At 37.3% G+C, this 21,577-nt stretch overlaps 1 protein-coding gene and 1 pseudogene across 2 annotated transcripts in view; one reads left to right on the top strand and one right to left on the bottom strand.

Annotated features, from left to right (window-relative positions):
• Positions 1-803: 803 nt before the first annotated feature.
• BAG4 (BAG cochaperone 4) overlaps positions 804-21,577 on the bottom strand; it is a 33,305-nt gene continuing 12,531 nt past the window's right edge. The window contains exons 2-5 of one of the 2 annotated variants that reach the window (XM_058525211.1): positions 13,430-13,537; positions 3,281-3,535; positions 2,597-2,851; positions 804-1,813 (exon numbers count right to left, since the gene is read on the bottom strand). In XM_058525211.1, the coding sequence (XP_058381194.1) occupies positions 1,331-1,813; positions 2,597-2,851; positions 3,281-3,535; positions 13,430-13,537 (1,101 nt within the window). In that variant the 3' untranslated portion in view covers positions 804-1,330. The remainder of the gene's footprint in view (positions 1,814-2,596; positions 2,852-3,280; positions 3,536-13,429; positions 13,538-21,577) is intronic. The other variant, XM_058525212.1, reaches the window with a different exon arrangement.
• On the top strand, positions 4,917-7,106 carry LOC131393848 (origin recognition complex subunit 3-like; annotated as a pseudogene).

Below are 21,577 nucleotides of genomic sequence, written 5' to 3'. Positions count from 1 at the left end.
TAAGTTATTTACTAAGTCTCTTCTATATGATAGCATAAAGCTACCCAAGCAAGCCCAGCTGAGACCCTTTCACTATCCCTTCCTTAAATTTGGCTCTAAAATGACTGTTATTAATGGTAATAAACATCTTTTTTATAAAACAGGCAATACTGTCTATGCAATTTATTCTAGGGAAATAAACATCAAATCTACCTTTAAAAGAAGAAAATAATTTCCCACTCTAGCTATGGCTGATTCATTCCCTGAGCATGAATCCTCTTTTACTCTCATTGTTTTTGACTATAAACTAAGCTGAAATCTGTTCATAGGGATCTTGATGGTGAAACTAATATTTTAGATGGAGAATAGCCTTTCCAAATACTCTTATTACTTTACTTCTGCAGTTACTATTTCTACTCACTGTGGCATTTAATTTTTGATCTGTATCTACCACAGTGCCCCATATGGAAGCAGCAGTAGTGAAAAGATAATTAAGGAAAAAAAAAGAAATTTTAAAGTGAATCTTTATCCAAATACAATAAAAAAGCAAAAAAGGAAAATGGCCACAAACATTTTCACTCCTATGCTCATGCCATTTCCAAATTCATCTTTCACTATTAACATGCAAAGTAGAAGTGGGAAAACTCTAACCTAATGATGTATACAAAAAAGGAGACAATTTACCTCAGGAACTCACTATACATTGCAGTATATTCAAGTGATGAAAAGATATAAATTCATTCAGAATTGCCATACTATCTGGCTGTCAATATAGTCTCTTGAATTATTATATTAAACATATTACTACAAAATGTACCAAGAAGTAGAGAATAATACTATATTTGTGAACTGCAAATAACAAAACAAAACAGAGGTCCAAGAAGGCTAAAGTCCAAGCTGTAATTTACACATGAAGTCTATGCTGAAAGCAGTCACAATGTACAAAAATGCGACAAGTAATCCACATGTTTAAAAAAACAGAGCCTGTTTGTCTCAGATTATATCCCGTCTCACCCACTAGGTTTCTGTTAAGCCTGTTACATAAAGTATATTTCCTTCCTGCTGATAAGAAGCAGCTTGCAGATATCCATAAATTTCTTAAGGAGTGAATCTACTTGGCAATGTTGATAACTCCACAGTTTCCTATTACATTCATTGGTCTGAAAACTGAAAACAACTCATAATTAAAATGTTCTTCCAAGTCTTTTACCAGTTTTCAAGTTTTAAATCAAAGAAAGTTGGAATGTATTGCTTCTTGTCATCAACAGGCATTTCAAAAGAGGGTAATTAACCAAAATCAAGAGTTCTTTGGTCAACTCAGTAACAGGCTTCCCCTTTGTTCTAAATCTTTTCATAATCCTTTTTTTTCCAGTTTTTCCAGTATGGCCTGAATTTTACAAACAGCCTCTTTCCTGGCCTGCCGAACAGAGTCTCTGCCCCCAGTTTCAACTGAATCCAGTTCCAAAAGTTCCTTGGTTAGCATTTCCTCCAGCAGCCAGTATGCTTTGTCTGTCTTTTTTCCTACGAACTCTTCTACTTCTTGCTCAAGATACTGGACCTTCTCCAGCACGTGTATGATTTTTTTAATACTTGGAGGGGTACCTTCATCTGAAGATAAACACTCTTCTGGAAGATTATTACTTTGATCTTGATTGCTGGGATGTTCATTGGTGGCATTACCATACAGCTGGGGCTCAGCACTATACTGGACTTGGGAATCCAAAAGATCTGAGTTATTGCTCACTGTTCCCGAGGACTCGTACTGATGGACAGTGCAAGGAAAGCTGTGCCGGTTCATGCCTTGATCTGATTGACTATAGGGGTATGAGGAATCCTTAGAGTGGGAGAGCAGAGAGGGGAAAAAAGCCATTTTAATGGGAATCCATCAACATCAGATTTGTTAGCCCACATCTTTCACCTGACCAGGAAGGTACACGAAAAGATTCCCCACCAATAAAACTAGACCTCCCTCCTTAATCATTTGAGAAAAACATAGCCCTAAAAAGATAAAAGGGAATAATGCCCTGTCAAGTAAAAGACAGAGAATTCCTGAGTATAATGGCTGGAACCTACCCTGAGGCAGGTCATCATCAGGAACACCTCATAATCTATCCTTACCACATCACAATGCATTCAGTGACTTAATAAATAGGAATTCGGCAGTTTTTCCCCTAAAGAGTTAAAACCTTAAGACAGATCTTGAAAAGGAACCTAGACAAAGGCAAATGAAGTTGAAGGCTACAGTTTAATTAAACCATATGATTTCATATTAGTTTTGTCTTCTGTCTATAGGTAATAAAATAGGTAATAAAATGAGGTAATAAAATACAATCTTTGATTGTGTTTAACATTCAGATAGTATTACAACAAACAGTAAATGAACATTTTCCTGTCTTTTAAAAAAAAAAGAGATGTGAACCTAAAACTGCTCTAAAAATGAAATCTAGTAAAAAAAAAAAAAAGAAAAAGAAACTTGGCTAGGTAAAAGTATAAGTAGTAGTCACCACTTTTTGCCATTACTCCCCATTTAACACAGACCAGTGCAGAAAAGTCCTGTGTTGTGCTCTCTTAATTACCCAAATGTCATCGAAAGAACAATGTTTAGAAGGTCATCTACCTTGGGCTGCTGGGGTGGGGGTGACGGAGGTGGCTGAGGAGAGCCACTGCTAGGCCATGGCGAAGTACTTTCACTCATGTAGAGATTCCCAGGTGGTGCTGAGGGTGCAGCTGAAGGCCAGGGGTAACGGGTTCCCATTCCGTAAGCACCAGGAGAAGCCCATGAATCCTCTTGTGGTCGTACAGTTGGTCCTGGTTGTGGAACACTACGATTACCATCCCCATAAAGATAATGGGGCAGGGTCATTCCAGGGTTCTAGATTGAGAGGAAGGAAATATGCTCGTCATTGCTACAAAAAAAACTTAAGTAATGAAAATATTCTAATATAAACAGATTCTGAGATGCTCCCTCTCTGCTTAACAGAGTATACTTTAGCTGCTACTGGGCTAAATTATAGCATCTCTACTCAGTTGCAATAAATTCTCCAAGCCTAACAAAGCTTGGTTCCAAAGATACCAGGGGCAGATTTGGCGATGATCAAACTCAGAAGGAATAGGGCCTAAAATACAATGGCTGAAGCATAACATAATTCTGCCCCATAGATATTATAAATAAATAGATCCATATGCTATAAGGAAGTACAAATAAAGACATATTAGAACTTCCCCTGACGTGAACAGAGAAATAAACATGGTATCATTTATAGAATATTAAAAAATATAAACCCAGAAGAAAAATGCTCACCTGTGAAGCAGGATATCCTGGAACCTGCCCCCTAAGAGGGGGTGCTTCAGTCTGGCAGTCCTGCTGGGGATATATCCAACGAGAGACTGGGGTTGGGCTGTTGCCAGGTGAACGGTAAGTGCTTGGAACCTCTGTGGAGTAATGGGTCTGAGTATATCCAGGTGTGTAATAAGCCCCGGAGTATGAGGCAGTATTTGTCCCGGGGCCAGTGGGGTATGGTGGGCCATATGCTCCATTTGTATAAGAATTCAAACTCTGTAAAAGAGTGAAGTTAAGAGAAAAAAAGATGAATCAGTAGAAGAGTTGAATGCCCCCTGACTTAATATCCAACTGTGAAAACCTTGAGAAGAAAAGAGAACAACCAATGAAAATATGAACTACGTAAGGAATCTCTGAAGCATTCGTTCTCTCATATATTATAATCATATACCATATATTAAACTCAGATTATCACTTTAGAGTCTGTGTCATAACAATGGGCGAGTATATTGTGATGAATGATGAAGTGATGGCCTTAGAGCAGTGCTTCCATAAGCATACCTAACAATTATACCTAACAGCAGAGAACTTGTACCCACAAACCAGGGAAGGGATTCTGGGAAAATGGCTAGAGAAAGAAGAAAATAACCATGATACAAGAGAAAGAAAAAAAGACTATAGAGACAGACCTAGCTCTGCCATAGGCTTTGTATTTAACCTCTCTGAGCTTCAGTTTCTCCACCAGGAAAATGGAGATCATAAACTTATCTTGCAGAGTTATTGGGAAAATTAAATGAGATGACATACAGAAAATGGTTAGCATAGTGTCTGACACATAGTATGTTTAACAAATGGTAATTACTTATAATATCATTGCTATTAGTATTATGGCAAGGTCAAGAAATGAACCCAAATCGGACTCCAAAGCCCATGTTCTTTGTACTGTCCCACTCTGCTTCCCAAATAATAACAGCAGACAACAGAGACACATTCCTCACATATTGCTTATTGTAGTTTTGAATCACCTATCCAGACTATTATTGACACCCAGAATCCTCAGTTTAGTAATCCAAACAAGATTAAAGCTAAACTCTAAATTTAGATGATTACCTTAATGTATTCTATTAATTTCTACTTTACCTTTTTAAAATGGTGAAAACAGAGAATCAAGTTTTCCCGTACTCATCTTTCTCCCTAAGACTACATAATCTTTCCCACTTTAGAGAGAAGAATAAGAAAAGAATCCTGTGATGTTAAGTAGATTTATTGTGGTGATCATTTCACAATGTATACAAATATTGAATCATTATATTGTACCTCTGAAACTAATACAATGTTATATGTCAATTATACCTCATTTTAAAAAAAAAGAATCCTGATATCTTGTACAGTTGTTAATGACTTAAGAAAATGAAATTCAAATTTGATTCCTAATCTAACACATCAAAAAGTGAGATGGACTGAAGTGGAAAGGAGGTCATAATTCTGTGGGAAAGAACCTAAATTCTTAGCCATACTTTTATGGCAAGAAAATAAAAGACAGGCTATTATCACCACATGGGCAAAGAATTCCATGCAGGGACAGGTACAAAAAGAAGATCCAGCAAGGCATTCCCCGAGCAGAAGGACAATGAACCACCCCTTTGTTAAAGCCACTATGAGGCTGTTAAGGTCGTCCACCTGTAAGTTGCTGTGCCTAAACAAGGAATCCCTTAATACAACATACACAGTTGGAGATTTGATAGAATATCATGTGACTTTTTGTACTGTTATTCAATTTTTAGAAATCCTTCCTAAGGAAATGATTCAACTAGAGAAAAAGGTATAGGCATGAATTTGTTCATCATAACATTATTTATAATCACACAAAATCGTAAACAACCTAAATGTCCTATAATAATGGAATGATTGAGTAGATTATGGGCTATTCATTGAGGGAATTTTATTCTGTCTTAAAAATTCACTGTTAGAACTGACTAAATATTTAATGATCTTAAAGAATTATTTTTAGAGTTTTTTTCTTTAAATTTTAATATGGCATTGTAATAATGTTTTTAAAACTTCCTTATATTTTAAAAATATGTACTTAAGTATTAACAAGAGAAATAAAATGATGTCTGGAATTTGCTTCAAAATACTCCAAGGATATAGATGAAACAAGATGGCACGGATTGATACTTGTTGAAGCTGAGAGATGAGTACATGGAGGTTATAATGAACGCTATTCTCATGACTTTCCATTGTGTTTGAAAATTTCCTTAATATTAAAAAAAAAGGAGTCCCTGTTGTTTCACCTTATAACATAGAAAGTACATAGGATACATGAAAAGTCTTATAAAAAAGTATATGTACAATAAGTTTAACGCTGTTAAACATGATAGGGAAAAGGCTGAAAACAAATATACCAAAATATGGATATATTAGGATAGCAGAAGAGTGTTTTTTCTCCTTTAATTTTCCAAATTTTTAATAATAAAGTTGTATTACTCTTCATAGTAAAAAAAAAAAATTTTATGCTATTAAAAATTTCATGAAACCCTAAGTGTGTCTGGAATGCAGTGGGCTGCTAGGACCACAGCTACCTCACTGGTGTCCAAGCAGACTATTTTCATGACAGGAAACTGTGTCTCAGGACAGTGAGCTATGACATGAAACTTGTCAGCTGACACAGCAACAGACAAAATCTGAAACTGAGCAACTACAAGAAGAATTAAATAAAATCTGTGATAGTTACTGAATTTCTGTAAAAGTCTCATTCTGGATTCTAGGAAAATATCAAGAGACCGGAGCTCTTAAAACTCAGAGAAATTTCAACTCCTGCTCTTGCTCTAGATATAAATATAGTATTCAAAGTCAAAATAATGTCACACCATATGGCATCTCACGGTAAGCTAAAGATTATCCAGTATGAAATATTTCCAAAAGCTGGTTTCACAGTTGATGGACTGTTGTGTAGATGTAGAATTCAAAGAGGAGAAAAGTGGTCAGGTTTCTCACCCAGAAAGCAATACACTGCTCAACGGATTCCCTTTCCATTTGGTATATGAATAGCAAACAGCAAGGAGACCCAAACCAAGCAAAAAAAAAACAAAAACGATTTCCTCTATCACCACAACTCCTCCTGCTGTGCTTATCTTGAAAACCAGGAAGGCTTCACCCAAAAGTACTCCAAGACTTCATAATTATCAGCAGTCAACAGCTTGAATTTCTCCTATTACTCATTTTTGGAATTGCCAAATCTATTATCATCGACCGGTTGTTTCTTCATGCAGTATCTCTACTGATAGAACTACTCTAATTTTTGTCTCACAGGAGCTCCTGACCACAGTACTTAATAAGCTGTATTTTACAACCCAGTTCCCCTTTAAATTAAATGAAAAAGTGTTACAGGTTTTGACCAATGTCTTTTTGTATCATGATTTCTCAATTCAGATTTATAAAAGGACTTCAGTTTTCTTTTTTAGAACATTTCCATTCCCAGGCACTCAGTGTTCTGTGGTGTCATCTCCCAGAAGCCAAGAGAATATCGTCTTTATCAGAAAATCAATGTGAAAACATTCGATGCCTTTCCTCCTCTAGGAGGTACATGGAAAAGAAGCTTTAGAAAAACAAATTGCATTAATGACTAGAGGATTTTAAACAAACAAAAAAACCAAAATCATTATTAGAAAACCTCCAAGTTTATCATACAAATTACTTCCTGGTTTTGAGATGGCTTCATGAGTTCGTACCTTCTTTTCCCAAGTAGCCACTGGGTCGACAGATCACAGAGCTGCAACGTGCATATTTACAAAAGAACATGGAGGGGGCCGGCCCTGTGGCGCAAGTGGTTAAGCGCTCGCGCTAGGCTTCCAGGGCCCCGGCTTCGCAGGTTCGGATCCTGGGCGTGCACTGACGCACCGCTTATCAAGCCACGCTGTGGCGGTGTCCCATATAAAGTGGAGGAAGATGGGCACGGATGTTAGCTCAGGGCCAACCTTTCTCAGCAAAAAAAAAAAAAATGAGGATTGGCATCGGATGTTAGCTCAGGACTGATCTTCCTCACAAAAGAACACGGAGTCAGGGGCCAGCCCGGTGGCTCAGCGGTTAAGTGTGCACGCTCCGCTGCGGCAGCCCAGGGTTTGCCAGTTGGGATCCAGGTCGCGCACCGACGCACCGCCTGTCGAGCCATGCTGTGGCGGTGTCCCATATGAAGGGGAGGAAGATGGGCACGGATGTTAGCCCAGGGCCAGTCTTCCTCAGCAAAAAGAGGAGGATTGACAGATGTTAGCTCAGGACCGATCTTCCTCACAAAAAAAAAAAAAGAACATGGAGTCAGAAGACTATGTATTAACCCTGCAGTTGCTAAAGATGTTGGCTAAGGATGAACTAACGCTTATATTTCAGAAATATTTCAAAGTTTCTAAGTCTTCTTCTGTAAAGCAGCTTGGCAGCACAGCAAAGAAAATATAGGACTTCCTGGTCCAGTTTCAGAGCCCTGATACAGAGGCCAAAGAGGAAGAAAATGCCTTTGTGGCTTAAGAAGACAGACTTCTTTCACCTCCAGAAGTCCCTGATGGAAATGAAGGAGTCAAGAGCAAATAAGAAGCAATCTTAGTTTAAAGAACTCAGAATACTTCATGAACTTCATCAACAGTCTGGTGAGACAGTATCTTCTGCCTCCAGAAATACAGCCTCTGTATGAGAGGGTGCACGCCAGTGCTGCTCACACACGCTCCATGAACCACCCTACATGCTCCTCTCAACAATCCTTACTATCACCTAAAGAATGAAGCTCTGAAAAATGAGGCAAGCTGTATTTCAAAGATTGCCCCCAATACCCACATAGCACATAAACTGCACCTAGAGTACAGCAGGCTAATCAACTTTGTGGACTGGTCAGAGGCCTTAGCAACAATTAACAGCTTCTAAAGAAATGGATGTAAATTCCACACTCTCAGGAAAAAAAAAAAAAAAGAAAAGCATGAAATTATGCATTCTTGTTTTATTAGGGCTGTTTCTGAATTAGAATTTTTAAGATTTATAAAACCTACCAAACAGAAGAATGATTATGTGGTAAGGCTAACATGAGGTGACAGCTAGAACGCAAAGGAGTGAAACCACTTAATTTTTAAAAAAGGAAACCAGTCATATCTACATACCATTACAGGAGGCTGTTTTGGTCAGAAGATATATGCGCAATCCCCATGTGATATTCCACCAGAAAATACACACGTGCTAATACACGTGTATGTATATATACCTTTGGGTTTAGAATCCAACAACTTGTATATTGTATCTAAAAGCTCTCTCACATTATTGCTGTTGCTTTAAAAAGTCATTACTAAATTATAAGTGAATCTTTCTTGGTTATATATAATATATACATGTAATAAATTCCTTTACTTAAGGTGGAAAAATGTCATGTCCTAAGAACAATCTTTATCAATAAGATCAATTGATGACATCAGAAAAACTAACATTGCTGAGAAAAATTGTGACTCATGACTTTAAGGAGTTTTGTCGTCTTCTTATATTAACTATAAAGGTAATGCATATTACTCCTATTGACCTATACTCAATCCCAATGAAAATCCCAGCTGCCTTTTGTGCTGAAATTGACAAGCTGATCCTAAAATTCATATGAAAATGCAAGGGACCCAAAATAGCCAAAACAATCTTGAAAAAGAAGAAAGATGGAGGACTCACACTTCCCAATTTCAAAATTTACTACAAAGCTATAGTAATCAAAACAGTTTGGTGCTGGCATAAGGATAGACAGACAGATCAATGGAACAGAACTGCAAGTCCAGAAATAAACTTTTACATTTGAGGCCAACTGATTTTCAAAGTCTTTTCAACAGATGGTGGTGAGACACTTGGATAGCCACAGGTAAAAGAATGAAGTTGGCGGGGCCGGCCCTGTGGCTTAGCGGTTAAGTGCGCGTGCTCCGCTGCTGGCGGCCCGGGTTTGGATCCCGGGCGCGCACCGACGTACCGCTTCTCCGGCCACGCTGAGGCCACATCCCACATACAGCAACTAGAGGGATGTGCAACTATGACATACAACTATCTTCTGGGGCTTTGGGGGAAAAAATAAATAAATAAATAAAATTATTAAAAAGAATAAGTTGGACCCTACATCACACCATATACAAAAATTAACTCAAAACAGATGACTGACCTAAATGTAAGAGCTAAAACTATTTTTAACAAAAAGTCTTAGAAGAAAACATAGGCGTAAATCTTTGTGACCTTGGCTTCAGCAATGGTTTCTTAGGTATGACAATAAAAGCAAGAGCAACAAAAGAAAAAATAAATTAGACTTCAAAATTAAAAACATTTGTGCTTCAAAGAACACCATCAAGAGAGTGAAAAGACAACCCACAGAATGAGAGAAAATATTTGCAAATCATATATTTCATAAGAGACTTGTATCTAGAATATATAAAGAACTCTTAAAATTCAACAATAAAAAGACAAATATCCCAATTTAAAAACAGGCAGAGGATCCGAATAGATATTTCTCCAAATAAGATATACGAATGGCTAATAAGCAAATGAAAAGATGTTCAACATCTTTTTCAGTCATCAGGGAACTACAAATCAAAACTCCAAGGAGATAGCACTTCATACCCACTAGATGACTAGGAAAAAAAAAGGGAAAATAACAAGTATTGGCAAGAATGTGAAGAAACTGAAAAACCTTCATTCACTGCTGATGGAACGTAAATTGGTGCAGTTGCTTTGGAAAAGTCTGCCAGTTTATCAAATTGTTAAACAGAGTTATTACCATATGACCCAGCAATTCCACTCCTTTGTATATACCCAAGAGAACTGAAAACATTTGTCCACATAAAAATTAGTACACAAATATTTATAACAGCATTATTTATAACAGCCAAAAAGTAGAAAAAACTCAAACTTCTATCAACTGATGAATGGATAAAATAAATGTGGTATATCCATAGAATGGGATATTATTTGGTCATAGAAAAGAACGAAGTATTGATACACGCCACAACGTAGATGGACATTATGCTAAGTGAAAGAAGCTTATCACAAGAGATCACATATTATATGATTCCATTTCTATGAAATGTCCAGAATAGGCAAATCCATAGAGAATAACAAGTAGATTACAGGTTGCCAGGGGATAGGAGGAGGGAAGAATGGGGGTGATAGGTACATAGTTTCCATTTGGGGTGACAAAAATGTTCTGGAATTAGACAGTGACGGAAGTTGCACAACCTTATGAATGTACTAAAAACAACTGAATTGTACACTTTAAAGGGTGAATTTTATAGTATATGGCCAAACCACAAGTATGTCACATTAGGCAATAATAATGCCTGCTTCTCAATTTTAGTCACAGGAATGAGGATGACACAAGTAAAATAGAAGTTTGTGATAAGCAGTAACGTGAGTTTTTCTTTATTTCACATTGCACTATCTCCAATCAACCTTATGCTCAAGTTCACATATACATGACCATTATAAGAAATCAATTGCTTTCATATTTTCCTTAAGTAAACAAGCAAATCTGGCTCTAACTTTAATAAATTCTTCTGGCTCAAAATCAATCTTAAAAGATATATTACCAAATTAATGAGAAAAAGAGGAACATAACTTTTTTTAAAAAATTACTCAACCCTATAAAGAAAATTATTTCTATTATTTTAGCCTCCACATCACTAGTAAATCAGAAAAGAACTGAACATAGTATTTGACTATTTGAAATCTATCAGGAAAATTACATTAGTATAGTTTATGGTGATCTGAAAATTTATCTGCAGAGAACATCAGTCTACAGAGAATTCTGACTTGGATCTAAAATTCAAATTCTGTGAAAGCTGCTTAAATACAGCTGCTTTAAAATTGTATACACTGCAATCATGTTTTTAAAAAATTATTTGCATATAGAAATATGGTACCTACATAGAAGAAAATAATAGAAAGAAATAAGCAAATATGACAATTATTGCTGGGATGGCCAGAAAATGGGTGACTAACTTTTTAAACATTTCCTCTTTGGTACAACCACTGTGAAAAGTAATCTGGCTATATTTAATAAAGATGTACATATCAAAACCCAACAATTCCACACCCTAGGGAAATTCTTGTCTCATATGTGTACAACAGAAAAGTGAAAAACAATGTCAAGTAAAAAAAGAAAGCTGCAGGAGAATGCTAGTACGAAATCACTCATATCAAGTTTAAAAACATGTTCAACGATACTATATAAATGTATATACAAGTAGTAAAAACACAGAAACATGAGATAATAAATATAACTTCAGGAAATGGAAAGAAGTGTTACGTTTGGTTTTAATTGTATTTGTTTTACTTCTTTTTAAAAAATCTGAAACATGGCAAATCTAACAGTCGAAAAAGCTAGGTACTGCATAAAAAGATGTACATATTTTCTGTACTCTTTCAATACACCTGAAATATTTAAATATTTGTCATAAGAAGTCAAATTTTTTTGACATCAAAAGCAAAGGCAACAAAAGCAACAATAAACAAGTGGGACTACATTAAACTAAAAAGCTTCTGCACAGCAAAGGAAACCATCAAGAAAATGAAAAACCTACTGAATAGGAGAAAATTTTACAAATCATATAATCTAGATAAGGGGTTAATATATAAAGAATTCACACAACTCAATAGCAAAACAACAAATAATCCTATTAAAAAATGGGCAGATGATCTCTATAGACATTTTTCCAAAGACATAGAGGTGGCCAATAGGCACATGAAAAAGTGCTCAACACCACTCATTATCAGGGAAATGCAAATCAAAACCCCAATGAGATATCACCTCACACCTGTCAGAATGGCTATTATCATAAAGACAAGAAATAACAAATGTTGGCAAAGATGCGGAGAAAAGTGAACCCTTGTGCACTGTTGGCGAGAATGTAAACTGGTGCAGCCACTATGGAAAACACTATGGAGGTCCCCCCAAAAGTTAAAAATAGGACTACCATATGATCCAGCAATGCCACTTCTGGGAATATATCCGAAGGAAATGAAAATATTAACTCAGGGCCGGCCCCGTGGCTTAGCGGTTAAGTGCGTGCGCTCTGATGCTGGCAGCCCGGGTTCGGATCCCGGACGCGCACCAATGCACCGCTTCTCCGGCCATGCTGAGGCCGCATCCCACATACAGCAACTAGAAGGATGTGCAGCTATGACATACAACTATCTACTGGGGCTTTGGGGGAAAAATAAATAAATAAAAATTAAAAAAAAAAAAAAAAAGAAAATATTAACTCAAAAAGATATCTGCACCCCCATGTTCACTGCAGCATTATTTACAATAGCCAAGACATGGAAGCAACCTAAGTGTCCACCGATGGTTGAATGGATGAAGAAAATGTGGTATGTATATATATATATATATATATACACACACACACAATGGAATATTATTCAGCCATAAAAACAGAGGAAATCTTGCCATTTGTGACAAGATGGATGGACTTTGAAGGCATTATGCTAAGTGAAATAAGTCAGACAGAGAAAGATAAATACCATATGATCTCACTTAAACGTGGAATCTTAAAACCTCACAGATACAGAGAACAGATTGGTGGTTCCTAGAGGCTTCAGCTGGTGGGGGGGGGGCGGTTGCAGCAGGTAAATAGGTGAAGGGAATCAAAAAGTACAGACTTCCAGTTACAAAATAAATAAGTCATGGGATATAAGGTACAGCATGGTGACTATAGTTAATACTGTATTGTATATTTGAAAGTTGCTAAGAGAGTAAATCTTAAAAGTTCTTATCACAAGAAAAAAAATTTCTAAATGTGTGGTGACAGATGTTAACTAGACTTACTGTAGTGATCATTTCATAATATATACAAATATCGAATCATTATGTTGTACACGTTATATGTCAATTATATCTCAAAAAAAAAAGCCAAATTTAAAAAACATAAGTACATTTTAAGTTTGTTGTTTCCAGGTCCTGAGAAATAATCCATTATGCCTCTAGCTACTTTTGCTATAGGTAATATTTGCCTAGATATTTCCTTATCTCTGAGCTAAAAACATTAAGATGATTAAGATAGAGTCCATTAAATAACAAAAGCCCCACACATCATTACTATGAAATCTCCATAGGTTTTGAAAATAAATCAATTCATTAAGAAAAAATTCAGAAAGCCTGTCAATTTTAGACCATACCTGGCCTTGCATTTCTGGTCTTACAGGATATGTACTTGGGTAAGGAGCCCTAGGTCGTGCAGGAGTATTCCAATAGTTAGAATTGTAGCTAGGATATGGTGGCTGCTCCTAAGACAAAAAAAGGAAAATAAATTCATTTTTAATAACATTCTTACATCATTCTGAAAAGTTGATAGAGGCAGGTATAAGTATCAAAAAAAAGCAATACAGCATTATTCACTCCAGCCAAGAACTGGAAGCAACCCAAGCGTCCCTCACCTGATGACTGGATAAAGAAGATGTGATATATATATATATATATATATATATATATACGTGTATATATATATATATATATATGTATACATATATATATATATATATATACACGTATATATATATATATATACAATGGAATACTACTCAGCCATAAAAAGGAAAAAAATTGTCCCATTTGCAGCAACATGGATGGACCTGGAGGGTATTATGTTAAGTGAAATAAACCAGACAGAGAAAGACAAAGACCACATGATTTCACTCATATGCAGAAGACAAACTAACACACGGACAGAGAGAACAGTTTGGTGGTTACCAGGGGGAAGGGGGTGGAGGGGTGGGTACAAGGGGTGAAGGGATGCATTTATATGGTGACTGACAAACAACAATGTACAAATAAAATTTCACAATGTTATAAACTATTATGACATCAAAACAAAGCGCTACAGACACAAAGCAATAGAACCCCACTGTAAAGTCACTCCTTATTAAATTGATGGAGAAGGTATATTATATGGTAAGTCACATGCCCTAGAAGAAAGCAATTATTGACTACCTAGTAGAAGGCTGTTCTTATGCATTATGCCAATGCTGCCATACCAACTGATATATAAAAAATTCTACTATGTCAAGACGATTAGCAAAACCAGATACCTTAGATTCCTTTATCCCTCTCCAACCACTAATCCCATCACTACTAATTTAATTAGTGCAGCACAATTATAGTTCTTTGCCATTGTTAAGAGTAGCATTTACCCATCTCAACAACTCTGGAACTTGAACATGTTACTACTAAGCTTTACTTCAAACACATCCATCTTCAGTACTCGTTTGCCTGGCCACACTCTAGTTTTTTTGTATTCCTCTACTCTCTGCTATGGCTAAGCTTTCTGCTGGCAGCCTAAAACTAACTCAGTTTCAGAAAGTGAAGTAGAACAATTACCACTCTAAGGAAAAAATCTAGCTATGACATTAATCTCTACAGCTTTTCACTCCAACTCAAAAAAGTTAATGCAATGATTTGCAACAAGCCAATAAACCCTATAGTCTCTGATAAGAGACTACAAAACTTTTCAGAGTCTGGTTTAATATAGACATGTTATTCTATAAATTGAGTTATTTTGCTTTGAACTTTATAATTTAAGTATAGTTTTAAACCTAAACAGGGCCGGCCCCGTGGCTTAGCGGTTAGGTGGATGTGCTCCGCTGCCGGCAGCCCTGGTTCGGATCCTGGGCGCGAACCAACGCACCGCTTCTCCGGCCATGCTGAGGCCGCGTCCCACATACAGCAACTAGAAGGATGTGCAGCTATGACATACAGCTATCTACTGGGGCTTTGGGGGAAAAATAAATAAATAAATAATTAATTAATTAAACCTAAACAGAATCTGAGAATTTTTTCTCAATATTGGTTTCACAAAGAAATTCACTGACAGCTGTAATCACTGAGAGTTTAATATCACCATCTTAGCTTAACTACACTACTTATCAGTTTCATAATATTTTGTTTTCAAAGCAAGTAATTATTCCATATGACATTACACAAGCTGGGGAAGTAACATCTCCTTTATATAGAAACTAGATCCTAACTACCAAATTTCTCAATCAGGCAAATTCTCCTGATTAATGTCCTCCCTTCCACCCTCTGGTTAAGGGGTGAGTATTTGACTAATTAATTGATTTCCCTCTACCAAGAATTTGAATCTTGAGTAAAGAAATGAAAAGACGACAGTGGAAGCCGACTCACCCAGGGGTGGTGACTAATACCTAAATCCCCAGAACCACCCTGGTTTCTGTTCTTTCCTACTCATTCTCTGAGGTACCCACATTTTTACTACTTCTCCATCCTCCCATCCCTCACCCCCACCATGTCTTCACTTCCTTCCTTATTCAGCTTCCCAACACCTTAATCCCTTGCCACTCTTTCCCTCACATATCCTCACCCTGCAAAAACCTAACCCAGTTTAAAACCAATCCTCTGCTGACTCCACACCGTCCTTCATCTAAATATTGGTGGAGAAAACATACTGAGCTCTCTGGTTTCACTGTAAATTCATGACACACCTTAGCAACCATACTACACTTCCTTAGTATGTCCATCTCACTCTCCAAAACAACTATGTCTCTCTTCTTGTCCCCTTAAATCTCCAACATCCTCTTATCCCACCCCTCATTTTTCAACTGACTTTATCTCATATTTCACTTTAAAAAAGAAAAAAACAATAATACAGAAACTCCTTCATCTTCCTACTTACTAAATCTACCAATGTGCCATATCTGTCACTGTCTTCCCAGAAAGCAGGAATGAAATGTCTTTGGTCCTATTAAAGGCCAATCCTTCCACACAGCTCTGGACCACATAAACTCTTACCTTCTAAAGAACCTTACTCCTGCAGTTACCTCTACTCTTTCATGAGTATCTATTTCTCCTAGTAGAGCAAGTCATTTCCATTAGAATACAAACCTGCCCTCAAGACTATCCTAAACAAATATTAAAACATATTTTTAAACTACCATAACAGTGTGGCAAGTGATTGGGTGTTTAAATAAACAAGATTAACAATAACCTGGTAATTGCTGAAGATGAGTGATGGATATCTGGGAGTTTTATTATACTGGTCTCTCTACTTTTACCTATGTTTGAGAGTTTCTATCACAAAAAGTTAAAAAACAAAACTGTAGGGGCCAGCCCCGTGGCTTAGCGGTTAAGTGCGTGCGCTCCGATGCTGGCAGCCCGGGTTCAGATCCCGGGCGCGCACCAACGCACCGCTTCTCCGGCCATGCTGAGGCCGCATCCCACATACAGCAACTAGAAGGATGTGCAGCTATGACATACAACTATCTACTGGGGCTTTGGGGGAAAAATAAATAAAATAAAAATTAAAAAACAAAACAAAACAAAAAAAAAACTGTGGGAGCCAGTCCGTTGCATAGTGGTTAAGTTCACACGCTCCGCTTCAGCGGCCTGGGGTTCGCAGGTTCAGATCCCAGGAGCAGACCTACGCACCGCTTCTCAAGCCATGCTGTGGCAGGCATCCCAAATATAAAGTAGAGGAAAATGGGCACGGATGTTAGCCCAGGGTCAATCTTCCTCAGCCAAAAGAGGAGTATTAGCAACAGATGTTAGTTCAGGGCTAATCTTCCTCACAAAAACAAAACAAAACTGTGGGGCAGGGATTGAAGGTAGACTTCCCTTAAATAAATCCTATTTTGTTCGTTTGACTTTAGAACAATCATAAATATTTTACATAATTATAAAAGATAATTAAATATTTTTAAATCCCTAAAAGAAAGCAAAACAAACCAAAAAAAAAAACACTGAGCGTTGAATTGATAGAACAAGCTCACAGAGAGAAACTATTTCAAGTGAATATAAAGCAAAGTAATTTGACCAACATCCCTACTGGGATATACTCTATAGACCAAAAACAAAAAGAAAAACAAACAAAAACTTGAATTTTTTTCAGGAATCATATTAATAATTGCCAACATTGTTGGTATTGTCATTTTGATACTGTTGTGTGGGTACTGTAGTTGCAAATGAATTACTATGTTGCTGTGGTTGGAAATCAGTATTCTCACAGTGGGAGATAAGAGATAAAAGAATAATGAAATTTAAAACCCTATAGTCCTTAATTTGAATTGGAAACATGAGTTTGAATTCAAACTGTATTTTATCTTTTAAAAAAAACTAACAAATTGATAACTAGACATAAAAAACAATTAATTCAAGTAACTCCTGAACAGTTTTTCTTTTTTTCTTTTTTTGTGACGGAGATCAGCCCTGAGCTAACATCCGTGCTAATCCTCCTCTTTTTGCTGAGGAAGGCCGGCTCTGAGCTAACATCTATTGCCAATCCTCCTCCTTTTTTTCCTTCCCCAAAGCCCCAGTAGATAGTTGTATGTCATAGTTGCACATCCTTCTAGCTGCTGTATGTGGGACGCGGCCTCAGCATGGCCGGAGAAGTGCTGCGTTGGTGCGCGCGATCCGAACCCGGCCGCCAGGAGCGGAGCGCGCGCACTTAACCGCTAAGCTACTGGGCGGGCCCCGAACAGTTTTCTGAATGAATATCCTTAGTGGTATGTCTTCTAAAGGCAAAAGAAATGCAAAGAGCATTACTCACAACAGCCAAGGCTTGGAAACAACCTAAACGCCCATCAACAGATGAATGAATAAAGCAGACATGGTGTACACACACACACACACACGCACGCACGCACGCACACACACACACACACACACTGGAATACTACTCAGCCATAAAAAAGATGAAATCTTGCCATTTGTGACAACATGGATGGACCTTGAGGGTATTATGCTAAGCAAAATAAGTCACACAGAGAAAGCCAAATATGTATGATTTCACTCATATGTGGAAGATAAAACAGCAACAACAAACACATAGACACAGAGAATAGACTAGTGGTTACTGAGGGGAAGGGAGTAGTGGGAGGGCAAAAGGGGTAAAGGGACACATTTGTATGGTGATGAATAGCAGCTAGACTTTCAGTGGTGAACACAATGTAGTCTATACAGAAGTCGAAATATAATGATGTACACTTGAAATTTATATAATATTATAAACCAATGTTACCTCAATAAATAAATAAGTAGAAACGTTTAAACTTTACATAGAATGTTAGTAGTAGTGATACAGTAGTAGTTATATAATAGTAGTTTTAAATTACTGTTTTAATTTTTAAACTATTTTGTGTGTATTGTAGAATAGAGGAAATAAATAAATAGAGCAATGTTATTGGGAACCAGTATTTTCAAAAGGGAAAGGAAAGATAATATACTGAATGGAGACAGATGAGGAAGAACCATGTATGGTAGGTTTCAACTAGAGGATCAAGTATAAACTCACATATTTCAAACATGTAATTTAACTTTTTATGCCCAACAATTAAAAGTAAAAGTGACAGTGTGCCAAGTCCAAACAAAGGATTTAGGAGACAATGCAAATTCTAGCAACCCCTTGCACTCCTGCCCTCCATCAAGAGACCAGCATATCCCATATGGGAGCTGTGATTTCAGCTTGAGTCCCAGAACACAAAGGCATATGGGCAAACCTAAACCCAACCTGGAGCCTGGAGAAGAGCCATTGCAGTGGACTCACAGAACATGAGCAAGAATACATGTTTATTGTTGTAAGCCACAACCCTTGGAGTTTTTTTTTTACTACAGGAAAGTCAACTAATGCAATAACGAAATATCAAGTTGGTAACATAACTACACAGCAAAAAGAATAATTTCAAATGACTTTTAAATCACATTATTTTGGGGACCAGCCCAGTGGCGTAGCGGTTAAGTTCACCCATTCCACTTCAGTGGCCTGGGGTTCACCAGTTTGGATCCTAGGCACTGATCTACTCATGGATCATCAGGCCATGCTGTGGCGGCATCCCACAAAGAAGAACTAGAAGGACCTAAAACTAGGATATAGAACTATGTACTGGGGCTTTGGGGAGAACAAAAGTAAAAGAGGAAGATTGGCAATAGATGTTAACTCAGGGCCAATCTTCCTCAAAAAAAAAAAAAAAAACACACACAATAAATCACATTATTTTGACTGTACATATTCTAAGGACAAGCTGAACTGCAAAGAAACCTAAACTGCATCCATCAGTTAATTGTTAGTCATAATATTGGCATTATCATTTTTATTAACAGCTTTATTGAGATATAATTCACTACCATACCATTCATCCATTTAAACTGTACAATTCAATGGTTTTTAGTGTATTCACAGCTATGTGCACTCATCACCACAATTAATTTTAGAACATTTTCAAAACCTCAAAAGAGAACACTGTACCCTTTAGCTACACTCTCCTATCTTCCCATTCCCCCAGCCCAATGCCACTATTAATCTACTTTCTGTCTCTATAGATTTGCCTATTCCGGATATCTCATACAAATGGAAGCATATAATATGTGATATCTTGTGACTAGCTTCTTTCACTTAGCATAATGTTTCTGAGGTTCAACTATGTTGTAGCGTGTCTCAGTACTTCACTCCTTTTTGTGGCCAAATAATACTCAACTGTATACAAATACCACATTTCGCTTACCCACTCATCAGTTGATGGGCATGTGGATTGTTGCCATCTTTGGGCTATTACGGATAATGCTGCTATAAACATTCATGAATAATTTTTTTATGTGGACATATGTTTTCAGTTCTCTTGGGTTTACACCTAGGAATGGAATTGCTGGATCATATGGTAACTCTGTTTAACAATTTGAAGAACTGGCAAATCGTTTTCCAAAGAAGCTGCACCATTTTACATTCCCATCAGCAATGTATGAAGGTTCCAATTTCTCCATATCCTCACCAATACTTGTTTTTTCTGTGGTTTTGTTTGTTTGTTTATAGCCAACCTAGTGGATGTGAAGTAGTTATTGTGGTTTTGATTTGCAGTTCCCTGATGACTGATGATGATGAGCATTTTTTCATGTGCTCATTGGCCATTTGTATACCTTCTTTAGAGAACTGTCTCTTCAGATATTTTGCCCATTTTTAAATTGGGTTATTATTATTATTATTTTTTTGTGAGGAAGATCAGCCCTGAGCTAACATCCATGCTATTCCTCCTCTTTTTGCTGAGGAAGACTGGCTCTGAGCTAACATCTATTGCCAATCCTCCTCCTTTTTCTCCCCCAAAGCCCCAGTAGGTAGTTGTATGTCATGGTTGCACGTCCTTCTAGTTGCTGTATGTGGGACGAGGCCTCAGCATGGCCGGAGAAGCGATGCGTCGGTGTGCGCCCAGGATCCGAACCCGGGCCACCAGTAGCGGAGCGCGCACACTTAACCGCTAAGCCACGGGGCCGGCCCTAAATTGGGTTATTTACAGTTTTATTGTCCAGTTTTTTATATATTCTACATACAAGTCCCTTTTCAAATATAATTTGCAAACATTTTCTTTCTTTTCAATTTCTTGATAGTGCCCTTTTAACAACAAAAGTTCTTAATTATTATAAAGTCCAATTTATCAATTTTTTTCTTTTGTTGGTTGTGCTTTATGTGTCTTATCTAAGAAACCACTGTCAAATCCAAAGTAATAAAGATTTACCCCTATGTTTTCCTCTAAGATTTTTCTAGTTTTAGCGCTTACATTTAGGTCTATGATCCATTTTGAATTAATTTTTACATATGGTGTGAAGGTCCAACTTTATTCTTTGTATGTGACTATCCAGTTGTCATGGCACCATATGCTGTGCCATAGACTATTCTTTCCCTCCAATGAATGGTCTTGGCATCCTTGTCAAAAATTAACTTACCAGGGGCCGGCCCCGTGGCTTAGCGGTTGGGTGCGTGCGCTCCGCTACTAGCAGTCCGGGTTGGGATCCCGGGCGCACACCAACGCACCACTTGTCCGGCCATGCTGAGGCGGTATCCCACATACAGCAACTAGAAGGATGTGCAGCTATGACATACAACTATCTACTGGGGCTTTGGGGAAAAAAAGGAGGATTGGCAATAGATGTTAGCTCAGGGCCGGTCTTACTCAGCAAAAAGAGGAGGATTGGCATGGATGTTAGCTCAGGGCTGATCTTCCTCACACACACACAAAAAAATTAACTGACCATAGACACGTGGATTTATTTCTGGACTTTCAATACTATTCCATATAAACATATAGGTTATACGTGCCTTTTTATTTCTTTTTCTTGCCCAATTGCCCAAGCTAGAACCTCCAGTATAATGTTGAGTAGAAGTTGCAAGAGCAGATATCCTGTCTTGTTTCTGATCTTAGGGGAAAGCAACCTGATCCCTTTATCAGGTTGAGGAAATTTCCTTGTATTCCTGGAGCATTTTTATCATGAAACAGCGTTAGATTTTGTCAAATGCTTTTCTACGTCTACTGAGATAATCATAGGGGTTTTGT

The sequence above is a fragment of the Diceros bicornis genome, chromosome 29 (assembly GCF_020826845.1).
Source record: "Diceros bicornis minor isolate mBicDic1 chromosome 29, mDicBic1.mat.cur, whole genome shotgun sequence".
In the NCBI taxonomy this organism is placed as follows: domain Eukaryota; kingdom Metazoa; phylum Chordata; class Mammalia; order Perissodactyla; family Rhinocerotidae; genus Diceros; species Diceros bicornis.
This window is presented reverse-complemented; position numbering and strand designations above follow the sequence as displayed.